This window comes from Vicugna pacos, chromosome 15 (assembly GCF_048564905.1).
Source record: "Vicugna pacos chromosome 15, VicPac4, whole genome shotgun sequence".
Lineage (NCBI taxonomy): Eukaryota > Metazoa > Chordata > Mammalia > Artiodactyla > Camelidae > Vicugna > Vicugna pacos.
In genome coordinates, this window is record NC_133001.1 from 21,466,952 (window position 1) to 21,482,352 (window position 15,401).

The following is a 15,401-nucleotide window of genomic DNA, read 5'->3' on the forward strand; positions in this document are numbered from 1 at the left end:
ACATGCTGGATGTCACCTCTCAAAGGGTGTGGCTTACACCCTGAGTGCCGCTCAGCACAAAGACATCTTCGGTTAAGGATTAGTTTGGCTTCTCAGGCTTTTCTTTTGTAGATTAGATTTTGCTAGGGTGCCCATATCCTGCCTGCTAGGGAATTTATACCCACAGCCCCAAGGACTGTGGTCAATGATTTAGATGTTATAGACTCCCAGGGTGGACGACTCCCTTAAGAACCTCAGGGCACTGTACCTGTCATCGATAGAGTCCACCTTCTCCTGGATGCGGTCTGAGTTGATGTTCCCATCGCTCACCAGCCTCCGGCCGGTCTCCACAACTGCATTGATCTTCTCCTCATTGGCATCCATGGTGGTCATGAAATCCTCCTGTTTCTTAATAGCTGCTTCAGCTCCTTCCAAAGTGGTGGGCATTTCAGTATGGGCCAAAACATATTCCTTATTTAAAAAGGGGAAAACAAAGTTATGGCAAAATGAGACATCATGAAACACAACTCACTTCCAGAAAGACAAAAGCACTTTTTCCTACCCACTATGTTTTCAACACATGTGGCAACACATTTGCTTTGTTACACTTAAACGAAATTATGGAGTCAGATGACATAGTGTTGGGAGGGAAAAAAATCCTGTGCGATACCGTAAGTGGTTAAATGCTCTAAACTTCTTCCCAAAGTGAGTGAGGGAAGTAAACAAAGGTTTGTGCATTGGCCACAAGGGTTCACTCATGGGCTCATAAGGCAATAGCAACAGGCCCTTCAAACTCCATCTTTTAAGAGAGATTAACCATCAGGATGTTGGTGGTCAACCTCAGCTCTTTTTCTCTCTCTGATCTCTGCCTTGTGTCATCGTCATCAGGAGAAGTCCCTGAGCATGGAAGACAGCCATTCAGGGGGTAAAAAACAAACAAACAAAAAACAAAAAAACACCTCACTGTACGTTTTAGAGGAGATGAATATTGTAACAGAACATTACCAATTGCATGAGCCACTACTTGGACATACTGTGAAGGCAAGAGGTCCTCGGCAACAGAACTACACTTCGCAAAGTAAGAAAGCCCCTGCGGAACCTTCAACTCCTGACCCCTACACTGTCACAGGTTTCAGTGCCTTAGAAGGGAGGAGGAACAAATGACTCTCAGTTACTCTTCTGATTGCACATGGTGAGGTTTAAACTGGCGGCCCCGTTGGCAACATTTCCAAAGGCAGGGGGGCTGCTCCCACAGGGAGGTGGCGGGGATGCTTTACCTGGTTGTTAAGAAAGGCTTCAGCCTGCTTCGTGTCCCGCAGGAACTGCTGGTAGGCGTGGGACTGGGAGAGGAGGTTCTGCCTGTTCTCCCACATCTTGTGAAGCTCGTTCCAGCCGGTGTCCAGCGCCTGCAGCCGCTGCCGCAGGAACATGTACTGGGCGTCGGTCTGGCCCTGGGTGACCATCTCACCCATGTCCCTCATCTTCTGGTAGTCCTCCTCGTAGTTGTCGATTTCGTTTTTGATGTTTTCATGCTGCGTGAGGAGCTTCTCGGCCTCAGTCAGGGTGTTGGGCATGTCCTCTGAGGCAATGGCTGTCTGGGTCCTGGAGAGCCAGGACTGGAAGTCGTCCAGGTCCCGCAGGAACTGCTGCAGCTTGCTGGCCTCGCCCAAGGAGGCCTCGCGGTTCTTCAGCGTGGTCTTCATCTCTTCCCACACGTCGCTGATCTCGGCCAGCCGAGACAGGATGGCTTGGGCCTGGTCGGGGTGCTCGGATTCCAGCTTCTCGGCCTCCTTCTGCAGGTCGCTCAGCTTCGCCTCGATGGCCACCAGGTCCCGCTCCATGCCGGTCAGCTTGCGCTGCAGGGCCATGACACCAGCCAGGTCGTTGCCCAGGTCCTGAGTGGATTCTATAACCTTGGTCTTCTCCCGAATCCAGGATTTGGTTTCGTTGCACTCAAGATGGTAGTTCTGGATGCTCAGGGCGGACAGGAGGGCGTCCTTTTTCCGGTCCACCAGCTCCCTGAACTGACTCCACCTGTGGGTGCAGGGGCAGCAGAGAGAGCAGTGTGAGAGAGGCCAGAAGTTCAGAGACGGACACTGACATTAACAGTGATGGTCAAAGCTGCAATTTTCTCCCCTCCATTTCTACTTTGACTACGTGTCTTTGGAAAATCATCTCCCTCAGTGTATGGACACCAAATATCATCACCGAAACTGCTCAGGGACACAATATAATCTGGAAAAAGTCTGACACAAAGAGGGACTTGTAAAAGAGCTGCAAAGTGAGCGGTGACAACACATCTTTCCCCCAAAGGGTCCCCTAACTCGGTTACATGCATATTTTACTTATCCCTGAGCTGCACCCTGTGAACATACTCCACACCCAAAGGCTGACCGTCACCTTCAGAACCCAGGCCAGCCTGCCACCACGACCTATTCAAATGTGTTTATTCAACAGAAAGATAAGGTCAGGACAAAGGTCTATGTTGATAATCAGGACTTTCATTGGCCAATTACCTCTCTAACAGGCTAAAACCCTAGCCCAGAAATTATTTTAAAAGGGACAGCACAGGTGCCACTCTGATGCTGTCATCCACCATGGGTCTCACCCAGGCCCTTGCATCCCACGTGGTGAGGGGCTGCCCAAACAATGTCACCCCTAGAGGCACTTCTTGTAAAACCAGGGTCCATCAAAAGGAAGATGCCAATGCCATGACATCAGCGCCACGATGCCAGTGACCCTGGGCAGGAAATTCCTGACCGTGAAGCTCAGCCAGTGACATCACCACCCCACCCCTAGCCGGCCGGGTGCACAGGGAGCCAGCATGCCTCTGGCCTCCTGCTCACCTCGTGTTGAGCTTGTCCTGCTGGGCCTTGATCTCCTTCTCGCTCGGGTGGCCACTGTGCATCAGCTGCCGCGCGATCTGGTTCACCACCGCAACCCGGGAAGCCTGGTTGTTCATTTCTGGTTCCAGGCTCTCGAATCTGCAAAGGCAATTCGACAGGGCGATCACCTCCTCAGTTGCCAGTAGTCACGAGGGGTGGACAGGCCAGCTCACCATAGTGTCACCGCCGTACCCCACTCACCTGTGCTGGATGACCTCCAGGTCCTCCAGCTTCTCTGGGATCTGCATGTTGTTGAGCCACTGCTCCTTCTCATCGATCCAGAGCTCGCAGGCGTCGGCCTCGCTGAACATCTTGTACAGGGCCAGGGTGTCCTGCAGCGCCTGCTTCCTCAGCCGTGTCAGCTCGGCCACCTCCTTGTAGCGTTCCTCGATGCCTGCCAGCCGGCCCCGCACATCAGGAGACTCAGCGTGCTCCTGGGGGAGGACGCCAGCCTGCTCATGAAGTGAGTCAATGGTGGGCCGGTAGTTGGCGATCTCCTCAGCCACATCCTTGTGCTTCTTGACCAAAGACTGGGTGGAGTATTCGTCGTGGCCCACGTCGTTGCTGGAGACGATCTTGAGGATGTCCAGCATCCAGGCGTCGATGTCATCGGCGTCCGCCTGGAACTGGTGCAGCAGCGAGGCCTCCTCCAGGCGCTTCTTGCGGATGGCCGAGAGCTGCTCCAGGTGGGCCCACTGCTCCCGGATGTAGGCGATCCGCTCCCGGATCTTCTCCGACCCGAAGTGCTCCTCAGCAATCATGTCTTCGCCCTCCTTGATGGCCTGCTCGAAGTGGCCGCTGCGGCCGCTCATCTCGTCCTCGAACGCCCGGTGTTTGCTGAGCAGGCGCACGACGCTGGTGAGGTCCTTGCCGTAGTCGTCGGAGGACAGGATCTTCTCCTTCTCACGGATCCAGCCTTCCTCCTCCGCCATCTCCCAGAAGAACTTCCACAGGCGACGGGACTCTTCCAGGCGGGCCCGGCGCTCGGCCGCTAGCTGGCAAAGTTCTTGGTAACAGAACTCCATGTGGGCCACGCGGTCTCGGATCACCTGGGGGTCGCAGGGCTTGTAACCTGTTTAACGCCAAGGCAGGCACATGGGTGATGGTGTTCAGCCCAGGCTCCTGCACGTCTGCAGGCAGTAATCTACACCCCCCACCCCTGCTCTTCCTACTAGATTACCAGTTCACTCTAAGTGCAGGGCCACGTTATGGGGCAACGGAGCACCTTCTAGGATTGTGTTTGGAAGAGGAGGGAGGGGTAATGGTAGGTGGTTTTTGTTGTTGTTGTTGTTGTTTTGCCTCAAATATTATTACTTTTTTGGATCACTTAGTAACCAAAAAAATTCACAAACTGAAAGAAAGAAGACAGCTGCGTTTAACTGTTTCTAAAATAGGGCAAAACCAAATCCTTTAAAACATCCTTTAAACAAAGATACGTACAACCAGAGATGTCTGAGCAACCACACTGGTTGTGGGTGAGCATAGGGTGTGGTCTGGCCAGTTTCACTGCCCAACACCAAGCCACTCAAACCCAAGCAGCACTCGAGTATTTAAGGTAAAGACAGATTCATTTCAGAAAAGCAAGATAGAGTAAAATCATTCAGAAGACCACCCTACTGCATCTCATTATACCCAGGACATGGCCCTCTGGGAACCCACAATGACACAGTCTCTTCAAAGGCCCCATCTACTTCTCTACAAACAGATCTCTGGTGATGAGGCTGTAACATCTCAAACAGTCCATCCTTACCTTCCCCATCTGTTGCAAACTTCTGGGCAGAGGCATTGACACCTCTCACCCGTTCTGCCTGGATGCCAATGTCCGCTTCGACCAGGGCGTGCTTCTGTAACAGGTCTTCCACGCCGAGCAAGTGTTTGCCGTAGTCTTGAGACAGTAATAGCACCTGCACACAAGAGGCAACAGAAAAGGTGCCCATGAATACAACCCTCACTTCAGTGTCTCCTATTCTCTGGATGGGATGGGAGCCAACAACCGACCTGCACCCTCCCTCTGGCCAGAAAGCCTCCCCGTATTTTTAGGGGAAGGTGACGGAGAGCAAACCAGGGCAAAACAAACCCCAATGCCTGCAGCAGGAGAGACATAATAACTAAGGATTGTCTACCTTGGAATAAGCAAGACAAACCTGTACTAAAAAGTACAAAACGGGGGGAGAAAAAGGAAGGGGGAACCAGTAAGAAATATAAACTGAGTCTCCAAGAAGAAACTGCTGCAGTAACAGCTGTTCCAGAAGATAAGCTATACAAAACAGAAACAGACTCATTGACATAGAACACAAACTTGCAGTTGCCAAGGGGGCAGGGGGTGGGAAGGGACAGACTGGGATTTCAAAATGTGGAATAGATAAACAAGATTATACTGTATAGCACAGGGACCTATATTTAAGATTTTGTGGTAGCTCACAGCAGAAACAAAATGTGACAATGAATATATGTATGTTCATGTATAACTGAAAACTTGTGCTCTACACTGGAATTTGACACAACATTGTAAAATGACTATAACTCAATTTAAAAAAAAAAGATAAGATAAAGGTAAAAGAGCTGTTTCATGTCAAAGTTTAAACAAATCTCAAAGAAGTTGCTGACACCTTAACTGGACACACTCCTCACCTGAGAGCTCATTGGTATGCCTCTGCAAAACTTACATAGTCAATGGGAGAAGAAATCTATTTGAAAAGCTTATAAACCACATCTTTAACCAAGTAAGAACAAGGTCAGGTGACTGTCATGTTTAGGGAGTCCTGAGCAACACCTTTGGTGTAAGTTTGAACTCACTAACATTTTCTTTTATTTATTCCATAGGCCCAGTTTGGAGGTCTCATCATACATCTTCTCCAGATGGAATTTCTACTTTATTTTTATTTCTGAGGAATCTCTGGCCCAATCTGAATTATAAAGTGCATCGTGATTTCTAAAATGAAAAGCACCTCTCTACTAGATTTTATGAAAACTTCTATTTAAGAGATCAAGATAGACCATATATGAGAACATCATAAATCTGGGACAGTAAGAGGGAAAACTGATGGTATCAGGTGACCTTGCACCTCTGTCTCCTGCCAGGAATGGTTCAAGAGGTAAGCCAAAGACCAGGGCTTACATCCCAGGAAGGAAATCTGTTGCATGAGGTCAAGCTTGGGAACACGGTGTGCTGAGATAAAGGAGGCTTCAGGGTACGGCCTGCAAACTGCCCTGTTCTGTCCTGGCTACGAGGTTTCCAGCAGGGGAACTGCTGGACACGGGTGAGCTTTCATCAGAGGCCTGCATCAGAGGACGTGGACAGGCTCAGGACTATGGCACCACGCAAGTCTCTTCCTGCAGGGGCTGGAGAAAGCTGGGAACTTTGCGCTCAGAGCTGTCAGGAATGGAATGCACAAACCAGCCCCATCCTGTGACGTGTACACACAGCTCACACTCCTCACTGTAACCAGATGAGGCAGACAGTAGGTACATGCTCCACGTACAGGTGAGGGAGGGAGGCTCACAGAGATTTGGAACCTGGCTGCCTGGTTCCCGGGCTGCGTTCTGTCCAAACTGCCTGCTACTCTTCCGTTTCCCCACACCACCTGCCTGGACCCCTCCCCAAAGCAGAGCCACTCACACAGATCAGTGAGACAGGAAACTAGCTCAACTCTGAAGAATTAAAACCACAGGAAAACCACAATTTGATTGATTCTCCCAGCATGAATTGTATCTAAATTAGATCTGCATCACAGGAGCAGACCTCCAGCTATGGAGCTGGTCGTCGTTACAACTTCTTCACACTTCACATTTCATTTACCTCGTGAGCTAACAACCTTCCTTGTGGGGGACGTGGGTCTTCTCTGGCTGTCAGTGGCAGTTAGACCAGGGGCGCAGATGAATGTTGGGGGGTTAGTGGGTGGGTCCCAGAAATGAGAGGCCCGACTGGATTAGCTCTGGCCTCCACTTGGCCCAGCTTTACCTTCATTTCATCCATCCAGTCCATGATGTAGAGCATTTCCTGGAATATCTTCTGCAGCCCCAGGTTCATCTCGAGACGCTGCCTGCGGGCTCGGAGCAGCTCCAGCAGGTACTCCCAGAGCCGGATGACGTTGTCCTTCCTCGCTGTGATGCGCTTGATGTCGTGGTAGTTCTCCGCCTCCAGCTCCCTGGCCACGGCCACCACGGCCTGCACGCGCTCCTCGTACGCGGCAATGTCCGTCTCTATGGCCTCATGCTTTTTTGTGGCGGCCTCGACTGCGGGAAGGTCAAATCCAAAGTTGTCCTAAGAGAAAAGGGAATGAAAAGAAGTACAATATTCAGAAGACATTCAACTGGAACAAAGAAACAGAGAATGGAAGTGGAGCCCCGAGCACACCCCTTAATCTTTGGTAGTTCCAAAGCCAAACATCAACCTCCGAGTCCCAGCTCCCACTGGTCTCTGCCTTCCCTGGGGCCTGAGGACTGTGCCTGAGCTCAGATGTCATCCCCAAAGCAAACCAGCAACTTCTCACTTTGCAGAAGGGCATGGTTCGTATGTAGCATCTGACTTAAGAGACAAGAGGAGGTGATGGCTATGTTAAGCCAAACAGGAAAGAAGTCATTTATTTATTTCATGACCAGTCTACCTGCCTACAAGGGGTAAGCTGGCCAAAGACTTGGGGAAAGAGGGAAATGCTTAAAAACTACAGAAATGTGAATGTTTTACACACACTCACTGGCTCTAAACAAACTCTGTTTGAGCTACTTCCAGATTTATGAAACGTTAGCTAAATAGAAGAGAAAGTATATTGAAAATTATAAACATCCTCTTCATGAGAAGTGGTGAGATGGCTTAACAGCTGCTTCAGAACACTGGGTGTTGACTAACAGCTGACCTAAGGCCCCTGGGTACGGTCTAGGTTCTAGGCCACCCAGGCAGCAATTTCTCGAATGCTGTTCTAGAGCAGGACCTGAGACACCAGACGCTGGTTCTCGCTCAGCCAGGTCTCTCTCATAGCTGCCTTGCGGTCGAATCTGCGGGCAAGCTGTTCCAGTTTCTCCTGTCTAATGAGCTCGTTCCGCAGGGCCAGTTCTCGCTCGTGCTCCGCTTTTTCCAGTCTTTCCCAGGCCTGTGGAAGTGAAAGAGAACAGTTTTCTTCAGTGTTCAAGGAACCGTTCTTGGCTGCAGTAAACAGCCAGTGCTTCTCAGAACGACCCGAGAACTTAAAAGGGAAATCTCATTTCCATCCTCAGTGACTCTTAAGCCTTGGGAAAAAAACTCCCTTTTCTCTCAGTTGAGTCCCATGGGAACACTCTCCCCTATCTAAATCTAAAGATTCTGTGTTGCATCTGGAAAACAAAATGGTGTGCATATGGAGCAATGTAACTAAGTTACAAATTTCTTACTTTAATTGTGAGGAAGCAAAGTATTTTCAATGGTTCTGAGCATATAAAAAAGATAAATAATCTTTCTGAAGAAATCATATTATGAATCTCTCATCCACACCACCCTGAGTCACTTGTTTTTAATTCAGGAGTATTTTTTTCAAAATTCTCATCAACAAATAAATTCATTCCTATGAAATATATCTTACTTCATATTAAAAAAATTCCACTGAAAAGAATCTAAATGTGAACAACTGACCACAGAGTTTTAGATTTTTTAAGTTTCTACTTGGGAATAATGCTCACTGTGAAATTTTATAATCGCAGACATAACAAGCATGGTAACAAAAAATTTCTGACAGCTTCTTTGATGGAAGAAGCCCAAATCCTAAACTCCAATCTCTAGGGAGATTCCAGATACATGAAGTAATTAAGACTTTGAGTTCTCCCATCTTCAATTTAAAGATGTTTGAGTCAAATGCCTCAGACAGATGAGAGGTAAATTGATTGTGTACCTGAGTAACAAGATAAACAGGCTGAACCAAAGCAGGTTTGATAAAATCTAACATCCCCCACCAAACCTCTGACAGGCTGGTCCACCACAAGCACTCCCCCGACCCTCCACATTGCCTGAGCAACAGGTGCCACTTATCAATTCGGCAGGCCAGGAAGGAGCCTTTCAAAATCTCTTAGCAGCAAGACCCAGTGAAAGAACCTGAAAGTCTGGCCCTCCCGGGACACCAGATGGATCCATTTTACCTTGTTAATATCAGAGATGAGCTTCCCCTCCCGGGGCATGTAGACCTTCTGGTTATTGGCCCTCATCTTGCTCTGAATAGTGAAAAGCAGGACTTCCAAGTTCCCCTTCTCAGTAAATCTAAGCAGAGAAAACCAGCCATTAAGATTATCTACTCTATTTTGTTCCTTCAAAGGGGAAAAATTCATTTGCTTCTGGAGGAAAAAAAAACTTTATGCAGCCATACCGTTTTAAAAGTCATTTATCTCTGGTTTGATTTATGTGGAACGCATGTTAGAGAAACCGCAGTGGGCTAGTTTTGGGGCATTGCTGACCTCAAAATGGGGCCAACTGTGGGATTTCCCTGTGGCTGTTTGCTGTGACTGAGATTTGTATTTGGGGGTACAGAATACTATTCTTTTGTTAACCAACTCCATCAAGACTTAGACTCCAAGCCCTGGATGGTGAACTTGCTTCATTCGGAGAGCATAGCTGAATGCATTCAACAAGGATCACTTTAAACAACTGCCCGCTGTCACTGTCAATGGGTTGCAGGGACCTCAGCCAGGAATTCACAACTAAGTGGAGTTTTCAGGAAAAGGAGGAATGACTTTTGCTACAATAAGCAAGAGATAAGGTCCACAATCCTTACTGGACAACTATGAATTTTAAAGATACGTGAGAAATCAAACTTTTGAGGGTAGTAAAACCCAATCCGAACTGCTAAGAAACTACTGTCTTTATTCATACATTGTGAATATTAACACAATTTGCTACAGATATGTCGGTGGGCTTGATTATGAGTTACTGCCTCAGACTCACCTGGAATCTTACAGTACACAACATAACATGTATCCTGCCACTTCTCTAAAATCCAAAAACTATGGAACTCTGAAACACATTAGGCCCAAGAATTCTGGATAAGGAATCAGGGACCTGCACCATTTCTTGGGATTCTCATCTATCCCAGGTATCAGTGGCACATTTCTACTGGAAAAGGCTCACAGAGGGTACGACGTGTAACACAACTCAGCAACAGAGGCTCAGGTGAAAAGGAGCAGGACAGGCTGCTGCTGAGAAGCGTTCACTGAGAGATAAGACCACGTAAGTCAGAAAACGGGTCTGTGGCTGCCGTGATCTCTCTTCCCACGTTAAGGGGAACGTGTTCCAATCTGTATCTTACTTGGGTGGTTTCTCCACAGTGCGGTATGTGTTGAATGCCTGAAGCTGTTGCTGAACCCCAACCAGCGAGTTGGCAAATTTGCGATTGTTCAAAATAATGATGGTTTGTTCAATCCATTCCAGAAGGTCGGAGGCAAGGGATTCATACTTTTCAATCATTTTTTCTGTTTCAATAGCATTGTCAAGCACCTGCAGACAAGAGTTAGAACAACGGAAAAGCAAGATCGTATTGTTACTTAGAGGGAAACATAACTGCAGCCCTGCAGGAAGCACACACACACTTAATGACTGGCTTTGAATGGGTCTAGGAGGCTTTGGCACAAGCACTTTTAAACTCCAGGAACCATTTGCTAAAGGCACTCAGATTGTGGATATTACTTGTGAGCAATGACAGCTTAACTCAACTGCAACTGGTTTCCCAACCCCAAGGCAAAGGGTTTAAGATCCTGAATGACTCCTGATGCCTAAACTCCAAAATTCCTAGAGACACAAAAAGGGCTCTATTTTGCTAGGTCCTGTCCCGTGAACGCCTGTGACTTTTCCTTTCTATTGCGCTGGGGAGACAATGTCATCTGGTCTGATGTGTTTTGAAATAATATATGGCAGGGGCAGGAACATCAGCCAAGCGAAAAATACTGAAGCCTTTCCAAGCGGGGTAAGTGGGATTTTCACTCCCATGACATCAGGCAACTCAGATTCTCAATACTCAATTTTCTGGCAAAGCTGAGGGGAGGGATGTTTCTGGGTCTGAGATTCCCTCTGAAAGCCCTTCCTAAATATTTAGCCACCACTCCTACTTCCTGTTGCTCTTTGGGATGGAGAGGCTTCTGCCCACTTCCCTGCCGTGTGAAGAGTCCACCACGATCTCCTAACAGCTGAGGGCCTGAGTGCATGGCGGCAGCACATTATGACATGGCCCTTGATTATGTCCCACGACTTACAGAACTAGTGCGAGCTCACCTTTCCAATTCGTTTTCCTTCAACAGCCAAGGCCTTCATCTTGGAGAAGTAGTGGTAGTAGGTCACCACGTAAGTGATAATGGACTTCTCATCGGGGTGGTCCACACTGATATCTGTAACCCAGAGAAGCCTCTGTTCAGTGCTCTGCTCAGGGTGCCGCCGCCCAGGCAGCAGGAACAACCCAGGACAGCTGCTCAACACTGAACAGGCTCATGTTTTTGTTTTTTGCACTTGAGAGTTCTGCCATCAGTGTGTTAATTGTACAGCTAATGAACTAATGAGGGTGAGACCCTCTCACTGGCTCAAAATGCCTTCTACTGCAATAAGGACACAAAAGTCTTAATAGACACAATTCTTTCTCTAGAGGATCCCAGGCCACCAAGATGACAAAATATATGTAAAACTACTATACAGAAATGAAGAACATGGTAAGAATTCACTCAGCATTCTTAGCAATGTGGTTACTACTCAGATACACCAGGTCCACCTCCCTGCCTCCCCTATCTACCAAGCTGGTCTGTGCTTCAGTTCTAACTTTTTTCCCCAGTCACTAAGTCTACAGACATCGTTGTCTCCTTGCTACCCATGTCCAGTTAGTCACTAAGTCTGAAACCGAATGACGAAATCATGGTCACTCATGGGGCTGACTCTCATGGTCACACAACCAGACCTGACGCAATGGCTTCCTCACTGGATCTCCCTGTTACTCAATTCACTTTACACACTGTCCCTAGCTGATCTTCCAGAAGCACAGCTGTGAACATACCTCCTCCTAGACTGAGTTACTCAAAAGTGCCCTGCAGTCTGAAAAATAAAGTTTAAGCCCCCAAGTTCTCCATGAATTGCTGTAACTTTCCTTCCTTCCATCCAGCTTCGAATATTTACAGGCTTCCTTAAAGTGCCAGAATTCCGTTTCAGGCATTCTACTAGTTCTTCTAAGACACCTTAGATCTGAACCAAACGGACTATTCATCACTTCCCCCTACACACCACCATCCTCCCACCACCACAACTCCCCAAATTCCCTCTCCTCACTGACAAACACCCTTTGCCTGAAAAGGCTTTCCCCACCCCATCACCGTCTTCCTATCCTTCCAGGTCCAGCTTAGAGGCTACCACTCCATCAGGGCCATTTCTGACCCCTACAGCTGGAGGAACTCTCTCCTCTGGTTCCATAAGGGCTCTGTTTACATGGACACAGAGTTTGCCTTCTGCCAGGAACTATGATTACTTATGCACATGTCACTAGCCTCACAAGACTAAGGCCCCAAGGTCGGAACACAGTCTTGGGGAGCCCTGTGCCACCCTACCTCCCAACCTCTTAAGGGTGCTGTCTATGCAGAGAGGGTGGCCAATGAATGTTTATCGAGGAAGGGAGCAAAAGAACGAAGGTGGCAAAGCTTCCAGGTATGGCAATGTCCAGGGAGGCGCTCAGCTCGGAACAGACTGAGGAGAGAAGCCACAGATGGTTCATAATCAAAAGACTGGGCTCTTTTAAAATGTGTGTTCACATGTGTACCTCACTTCTGGCAGCCTGTGTGAGGCAGGGCTGTTTCTCTTAAAGATGAGACCACCAGGGCGCAGGGCAGGAAGGGTCCCTGCTCAGGGTCACCGAGGCAGCCGGTGGCAGTGGGGGCCACAGCTACTGTTCCCACCCCAGGGCTGCTGGGGCCGACTCCTGTTTATGCCCAGTCCCATCAAAGTGGGCCCTTCGTAGAGAGAACTGGAGGGAGGCTAGGGAAAAATGACAGGCCTGCCTGCAATTTAATAAACACAAAATGTTGACATAACTGGCAACGAGCAAGCAGGCAAAACCTTCCCCTCAACCTCTTTTTAACTTGTTTACAACTGTAATTTAATTGATGATCTCTGGGGCACCGGACAGCTAATGATAGCAGAGGACAACTAATAATCAAGATCAAACCCACAGAGTAAGTGACATCAACTGCCTTTTTTAGCTCCTTGTCTTCAAGTGATCTGGGAAACATCAACCCCCTTTTCACAGTGAGCAGTCATTAGAAAGATTAACTAACAAGTGAGTAATTTTAAAAATTTTGTCTTGGTGATTAAAAAAAAGGTTCTTTATCTAAGGTTCTTTCCCAAAGCTAGGACCCAGGAAGGATGCCTGTCCACAGTAAGGCAGGGGTTAAGTACAAAGATTTATCACAGCCCAAGGAATTTTAGTTTTTTGTTTATGTTGAGAAATCATTTAATGGGCTAGAGCAAAGATAGTTTTATCTCAGCTTCCTGCAGTGAACATATCAGCGAATCTGATGCACTGGAAAATAGCAAGAAGCCTGCCTGCAGCCTCCTGACCTCGAGCTGCCCTTGGGGAGCTCAACTTCCTGTTCTATATTTATAAGAACTTTAAACTTTCACTCACATACAGCTTTCTCTCTCTAATATTTGCTCACAGTTGAGAGGTTCTAAAAAGCTCCAGCACTACAAACAAATCCTCTTACGTTTTAAAGGTTTCTCCATGTTAGAAAAAGTCTCCACAGGAGCTCACGCTAAGACAAAGCCTACAACTGGAATTGTGTTAAGCAAGGGAGCTGTGACCTACGGGACAGCCCCACACAGGTCAGCTCTGTGTCACCTGCAGACAGTCTTTGGGTCCCACTGCAGGGATTTGCAGAGCAGGGAGGTGGGCTCCATGCAGAGCCTGGGGTGCTGGGCCCCAAGCAGCCAGCCGTGAGGAGGGCTGTGAGTGTTATCTTCTGCTACCCACTTGTTCCTGGTGCACCTTCCTCATCTAAGCTCTTCTTGCTCAGAAGCAGACACTGCAGTCTCCTAGGGAGGCCCCTGCCCCCATCTCCACAGGAGCCAAACCAGGCTCTTGCCGCCATGGGCTGAACGTCAGTCAACAAGCGTGTGTGGAGAACCTACAGCATTTCCCTTCCTTGAGAACAGGGGCTAAGAGCCTTCAGTGACTCCCTACTGCCTGCTGAACCACATCTGAAAATGTTAACCTATCAGGCCCCCGCCTACCTCTCCAGTTGTATTTTCCCTATTACCGCTCTAAACACCATCCCCAATGAACTGCTCATCCCCAAACGCAGCCTCCTCTTTCCTGGTCCCTCTGCTCACACAAATCCCTCTGCCTAGCATGTCCTCTCCTTGAGAACATGTTTATTAAATTATACTCATCTTGCAAGGCCTTTTAACATGTAATCTTTTACACAAATTCTCAGGTAACTCCCACACCAAAATTAAGCTCCTCTTCCTGAAAGAATCTCCAAAGCACGCTCACTGCACAAATAAAACTAACACAAAGCAGATTTTATACTTAGCCCTCAGCACTAGAGATGCCCAACCAAGGTCCCACCTCCCACCACCCGAGTCCTCACCTTCAGGGTCCAACAGCTTTGTGAGGCCGAGGTGCTGCTCTGCCAGGTTGAATGCATTCTGCAGATTGTAGTGTGCGTTGGATTTCTTCAGTTTGTCAAAGTCTATCAGGTCAGGCCTATGAGAAACAAAACACAATAAAAACTGTGGCTTGAAAACACATCGTGTGACCAACAGGACACAATGACTGCTCCAAAGCATCCCCTTAGCGTAGTCAAAGCCTACAGTACTATGTAATCATCAAACAAGGAAAATCGATTTTTTAATAAACACCTCAAAGTTTATTAAGAGAATCGAAGAGAATGGGCAAACTTGTTGCTTTGTTTTGGGAGAATTCACACATTCTCTTCCATTTTCCTCAAGTGGAAGGCAGGAAATTCCACCGTGGGGCAACATCTAAGGCAATGGACACGAGGATCAAAAGTCACCCGGATCTGCTACAACTGGAGGTCAACATCCTCCCCCAAAACTGTTAGCGTGACTTCCAAGGACTCACCGGTGTTTGTGTATCAGTGCGTTGAAGGCCATGCCATCCCTCCAGCTAGTGGTGAAATTGTGAATGTTGACGTTGGGGTACCTAACACCGACAAGGCACAAGAGAAAGGCAACGCAATTAGCAAATAAAGGTCTGTGCTTTTGTGAAATGCAGTGTTTTTTTAAAAGTCTGTAAGCAGTGTGAAAACATAAGGCAGTGAATATCAATAAGGACAATCAAGTCCAAGCGAATATTGCCTCAACTTCCACTTGCTGGGAAATAAAAATAAAATACACACCCACGTGGCTTTTCTTCGCTTGGCAATTCAATCTGAGAAAAGATGTGAACTGTGTCCTCGACTGGAAACACCACCCTTACTAAGAAAAAAGCGACCACAACCTAAGTGCCTCTGAGGCCTCCCTGCTTCACTGGCTTTCCTTGCCCCCGAGAGAGATACCACAACCCTGAAGTCACCAAGACCCAAGTTCACCCA

At 48.0% G+C, this 15,401-nt stretch overlaps 1 protein-coding gene across 3 annotated transcripts in view; it reads right to left on the reverse strand.

The window, feature by feature from the left end:
* The window catches only part of SPTBN1 (spectrin beta, non-erythrocytic 1), a 184,600-nt gene that overhangs the window by 35,744 nt on the left and 133,455 nt on the right, over positions 1–15,401 (reverse strand). For all 3 annotated transcript variants that reach the window (XM_072937740.1, XM_031675578.2, XM_031675579.2), the window contains 12 exons: positions 14,930–15,010; positions 14,436–14,551; positions 11,089–11,201; positions 10,130–10,317; positions 8,970–9,087; positions 7,796–7,954; positions 6,826–7,128; positions 4,615–4,768; positions 3,066–3,936; positions 2,826–2,963; positions 1,257–2,013; positions 248–450 (listed from right to left, as the gene is read on the reverse strand). In XM_072937740.1, the coding sequence (XP_072793841.1) occupies positions 248–450; positions 1,257–2,013; positions 2,826–2,963; positions 3,066–3,936; positions 4,615–4,768; positions 6,826–7,128; positions 7,796–7,954; positions 8,970–9,087; positions 10,130–10,317; positions 11,089–11,201; positions 14,436–14,551; positions 14,930–15,010 (3,201 nt within the window). The remainder of the gene's footprint in view (positions 1–247; positions 451–1,256; positions 2,014–2,825; positions 2,964–3,065; positions 3,937–4,614; positions 4,769–6,825; positions 7,129–7,795; positions 7,955–8,969; positions 9,088–10,129; positions 10,318–11,088; positions 11,202–14,435; positions 14,552–14,929; positions 15,011–15,401) is intronic.